Source organism: Nicotiana tabacum, chromosome 3 (genome assembly GCF_000715075.1).
Source record: "Nicotiana tabacum cultivar K326 chromosome 3, ASM71507v2, whole genome shotgun sequence".
Lineage (NCBI taxonomy): Eukaryota > Viridiplantae > Streptophyta > Magnoliopsida > Solanales > Solanaceae > Nicotiana > Nicotiana tabacum.
The window spans coordinates 208,527,518-208,532,844 of NC_134082.1; the positions used below are offsets into that span (position 1 = coordinate 208,527,518).

Consider the following 5,327-nt stretch of genomic DNA (forward strand, 5'->3'; position numbering starts at 1 on the left):
TTGGTTGAAATGTGATGAGGAGCAAGCAAGCCAGACTTGATTTTTTCTCGAACAAAGTGACAATCTATCTCAATGTGCTTTGTTCTTTCATGAAAAATGGGATTAGCTGCTATTTGAAGTGCAACTTTACTATCACAATAGACATCAACAGGCTGATGTATCTCAATACTCAATTCTTGCAGCAATTTAACAAGCCAAGTAACTTCAGTTGTTACTGCAACAAGGCTTCTATATTCAGCTTCAGCTGAGCTACGACTCACTATTTGCTGCTTCTTTGACTTCCACGACAATAAGGAATCCCCAAGCTTAATGGCATATCCAGTGATTGACCTTCGTGTGTTTGGGAAAGCTGCCCAGTCTGAATCACAGAAGGCAGAAAGGTGGGTGATAGGACCCTTCTTGAGGAAAATGCCAAGACCAGGTGACCCCTTAATGTACCTAACCACTCGAAGTGCTGCAGTTAAGTGTGATTGTTTGGGATGCTGCATGAATTGGCTAAGAACTTGCACAGTAAAACAAATATCAGGCCGTGTAATGGTTAAATAGAGTAACTGGCCTACTAGTCTTTGATAGCTCCCCACATCTTGCAACTCCTCATCACCATTGTGCCCAACATGCTTGTCATATTATGTAGTGGTCAATTTCTGATTTAGCTCAATAGGGGTAGATGCAGGTTTAGCAGCAACCAAGCCTATGGAAGAGATTAACTCCAGTGCATATTTTCGTTGGCTCAACAATATCCCCTGGTCTGATCTCATCACCTCAATCCCCAAAAAATATCTGAGCTCACCCAAATCCTTGACCTTAAAGCTATTATACAAAGTGTGTTTGCCTCTTCTACTAAGGAGATATTACTGCCTCTAATCAAGAGATCATCAACATACACCAATATAATCACAAATTCATGTGATGTTTGTTTGGTGAATAGAGAATGATCATATGCACTCTGTTGATACCCTGCTCCCACTAAGGCCTCTGTGAGTTTAATATTCCATTGTCTTGAAGTCTGTTTCATCCCATAGAGTGACTTCAACAATCTTCAGACTTTGTTCTCCCCCTGTCATTTAAAACCATGTGGCAAAACCATGTAAACTACTTTATAAAGGTCCCCCTGGAGGAATGTATTATTGACATCCATTTGATAGAGGCTCCATCCCTTTGAGGCTGCTATGCTTAAGACAGTTCTCGCAGTTACCATTTTGGCAACTGGTGAAAATGTCTCATGATAGTCTAGCCCTTCTTTTTGTGTGAATCCTTTAGCTACCAACCGTGGCTTAAATTTGTCAATCTCACTAGATGACTTATACTTGATCTTAAACACCCATTTAGAACCAATATGTTTCTTTCCTTCTGGTAAATCAACTACTTCCCAAGTATGGTTTTCTTCAAGTGCCCTAATTTCTTAATCAATGGCTTCTATCCACCTTGGATCATTTACAGCCTCCTTGAAGGATTGTGGTTCAGTTAAAACTGAAAAAGCATTGAGGAATGACTGGTAGGCAGGAGATAAATGATCATATGAAAGGACATTAGAGATAGAGTACACAGTATTTGTTTGTGTCTTGGCCTCAGTGATGTAGTCCTTAAGCCATACATGAGGTCTTCCCTTTCCTTGTCGATTAGATTTCCTAGGCTGTCCCACTATAGATGGTGGTTGTGAGTGAACATCTTCTAATCCTGCTTCTTTTATGCTTGTCTCAACTTTTGGTTCCAAGATGATAGGATATGGATTCTGATTTGCTGAAGCATCTGCTGGGATCTCATGGTGCATATGGGACTCTGTGAACTGTGGCTGAATCCAGATTATCTGAAGTTTCATGATTATCACTACATTCTGCATGGTCTGTGACCAACTCCATATCAGCAGGCTCCACCTCTGTGGTGCCATTGCATTAATTGGCACTTGTATGTTCTGAGATGGAGTTGTAATTATAGGAGCTTGTGGTTCCAGTATTGGAGGTTGTGAAGCAAATAGATCCTCTGTACAGTTTGAATCAGCAACCCTTTCAAAAGGAAAACTCTGCTCCCTAAAGATCATATCTCTGCTAACAAAAATATTTCTATTCTCTAAATCATACAACCTATAACCATTTTGTGTTTCTGAGTATCCAATGAGAACAACCTTCTTAGCTCGCTGTAAACTTATCACCTTTAGGTAAGTTGCTTGCATAACATAAGCAACCAAACACCCTTAAGTGATCTATTTTAGCTGGCTTTCCAAACAACAACTCATAAGGTGATTTTTCTTGCAAGATACTAGTAGGCAGCTTATTTATCAAATACATTGCTGTTCTTACACAGTCACCCCAAAATCTCTTAGGAATTGAGCTTTGAAATTTCAAGGCTCTTGCAACCTCCAGTATATGCCTATGCTTTCGTTCAACCACCTCATTTTGTTATGGGGCGTATGGACAACTACTTTGGTGTATAATTCCTAGAGAAGCAAATAAAGTATTACATTGAGAGTTGAAAAACTTTGTACCATTATCTGATCTAACAATCTTCACAACAGCTTCAAATTGAGTCTTTATCATTGCAAGAAAGTTTTTAATCACAGTAACTACTTCACATTTCGACTGTATTAAGCATACCCAAGTAAACCTGCTGTAATCATCTACTATTGTGATAAAATAAAGCTTTCTGTCATATGTAGCTACCTTATGAGGTCCCCAAACATCCATGTATACGAGTTGAAAATAACTACTTGATCTAGTGCTACTAGTTGGAAATTGTAATCGACATTGTCTTCCTAAGGGACATACTTCACAGTTGTTTTCTCTTCCTGTCTGTATTTTATTCTTCAGTTCTGAAATATGCTGCATTGCCTTGGTTGATGCATGACCAAGCCTCAGATGCCATAGTGTTGTTTCTCCATGTTCCTTCAAAAAACTGATTGTTGCTGTGAGCACGTGATTTTTGTTTTACGCGACAATCGCTCCAAAAGAATTAAAAATGTATGTGTCATGCGTAATTTAAACCATGACCCGTTTGTTAGATGGAAAATTACAAAAATACGCATTTTTTCTTTTGTCCTGATTTGTCGCCGTGTTTAATTTTGCCTACTTTTAACATTTTATCCGCGTGAAATAAATATGTTAAGTGTTAATTAGTGGTGCTTGGTTTTATTTAATTAGTTTGTGTATTTAGGAAATTAGAAATAAAGAAAAAGAAGACAAAATTTGTTGTAAAATGAATTTGGGCCGTGCCCATTTCAAAATCTGGAGCCCAATTGAACAGCCCAAACCCCCAGTCCGAACAGCCCACCCCCAGGACACAAAACGACGTAGTTTAACACCAAAACTACGTCGTTTCAAGGCCGATCCATCTCAACCATTCAAACCAAACTGATCCAACGGCCAAGATCTCACACCCCGTACCCACTAACAAACCCGACCCGTCTCACCCGGACCGAACCCAAACCCTCAAAACGACACCGTTCCATTTAAGCCTTCAGATCCAGACCGTAGATCTAGATTGATCTAACGGTCGAGGTTCACCCACCCACTAACTATATAAGCCCTTCACCATACCCTGCCCCCCTAGCTAACACCCCTGCCTTCGTCTTCACCGAACCCATCCCCTTCAAACCCTAGCCGCCCCTGCACACCTTCACCATGAAAACCGGCGGCATGAACGCCGGTGACCTCGCCATGAACATCATAGAACCCCCTCACCACCCTGAACATAGACCTGTTAACCGTTTGGTTCGAATCACCCCCCAGGTCCTCGAATCTTCATTTGAAGATTCGAGTCAAAACTCGATCTAACCCAACCAACCCCAGTTTCATACCAGACACTCCCCGGACCCTCCTCGTGACCAAACCATACTTGGTTTGGTCCGAATCTAACCAGGGAAACACGAATCCCAGATCTAAGTTTTTGAACTCTAGTTTTCCCTGTGCATGTTCCGTGTTTTGTTCAAAACGAAGAGATTAAGGTCTAATGGACCTTAATCGAGGTGTTTCTCATCCGAGAAACACTTCGTTTAAAAGTCCATTCAACCTTAAAGAAGGTCTGTTCAAACACCAGTGGATTTTTCTGATTTATTCCTTAAAAAGATTTGAGGTGAGTCTTGTTTTCTTTTCTTTATTTTTGTTTTAGTCCGTGTGATTTGTTTTAAATATCTGGTCGTGTTTTGTTTCAATTTGTGTCTTTAAATTTTACCACCTTCTGATTGACCACTTTGCCTGAACCACTGTGTTTTGTTTGAACCCCTCCTATTCTGATAAGACATGTGTATTGGTTGTATTCCAAATTTGTACTGACTAACTGATTCCTCAAAGTATAATCCTGCTTAATCAGTATAAGTCGAGTCATGTGTCCCATGCTTTTGAATGTCTGATTTGGCTACGTTTGTGTATGTTAATGCTAATATAGTCGAGTCGACATGTGTCGTCAATTAGTTTCAACTGTCTGAACAAAGTTAAATCGATTTGCTTCTATTGAACATTTGCCTGAATCAATTAAGAGCCAGTTTAGTTCACTTATAGCTGTTGGATTGTTTGTATTTAGATTCTGAATTGGGAGGCATGTGCACTCGTGCACAGCATGTGCACTGGTGCACCTCATGTGTTTTGTGCACAGCCTGTGGCCTGCATAAAGGTTTTTGTTAAGCTCTAAACAATTTGACAGCATATGCTGTCAGATATATTCTACTGCCCATACCTTGCTTTAAGTTTAAAAAATGTTAAACCTTTTAAAAGTAAGTCTGCCAGGGAATGTTGATGGGGTTTAATACTTGATTAGCTAAAGTTGGAATTGAAATGGAAGGCACATGGGAGGGGTACTGGGATATTCTGAAAACAGGCTGTTAAAAGAGATAGTTTTGAGGCCTATAAAAGGACTGAACCTGGAAGAAAAAAAGGAGATATACAGAGAGAGAATCAGAACTGAAAAAGAAAAATACACACACTGTGAGGAGTTTGGAAAGGAGAGCTGAAATACATACAAAACAGATACACATAGATAGAGAGAGATTAAGGGATAGAAGGGATACAACCAACAATCAGAAACTTTTTTCCTCCTATTATTATTGGGTTTCAATTGTTCAACTTGTTCAAATCAATTCTGATTCTTTGAAATTCCAGTTGTGTCTATTAGTCGAGTGTTTTCATTGGTTTACCACTGGTTTGGTCCGTCTGGAGTTCTGATTCTACTCCACTGGGTTTTGCTGTTATTTGGCTATTGCTTTCTGTTGGCCATAGTTGCATTTCTGCACTCGAGCCTGCTTCTTGCTATATTGCTTTGCCTGCTGCTATCTTGCCCTGCTGCTGCTGCTATTTTGTTTCTTGCTGCTGCTGATTTCCCCATCTTTTTCTTCTTCTCCT

At 39.9% G+C, this 5,327-nt stretch overlaps 1 protein-coding gene across 1 annotated transcript; it reads right to left on the reverse strand.

The window, feature by feature from the left end:
• Positions 1-1,402: 1,402 nt before the first annotated feature.
• LOC142178916 (uncharacterized) lies at positions 1,403-2,681 on the reverse strand. The gene is made up of 2 exons (XM_075248736.1): positions 2,459-2,681; positions 1,403-2,163 (listed from the first exon to the last, which is right to left on the reverse strand). The coding sequence occupies exons 1-2, from the start codon at positions 2,679-2,681 to the stop codon at positions 1,403-1,405; spliced, it is 984 nt and encodes a 327-aa protein (XP_075104837.1).
• Between the last annotated feature and the right edge of the window lie 2,646 nt (positions 2,682-5,327).

Bases quoted from the DNA above. Each gene is read 5' to 3' on its own strand.
- LOC142178916 (XM_075248736.1), bottom strand. From the start codon at position 2,681: ATGGATGTTTGGGGACCTCATAAGGTAGCTACATATGACAGAAAGCTT. The intron at 2,164-2,458 runs GTAATACTTTAT...ATGTTATGCAAG, and splicing joins AAAGTTTTTCAACTCTCAAT to CAACTTACCTAAAGGTGATA.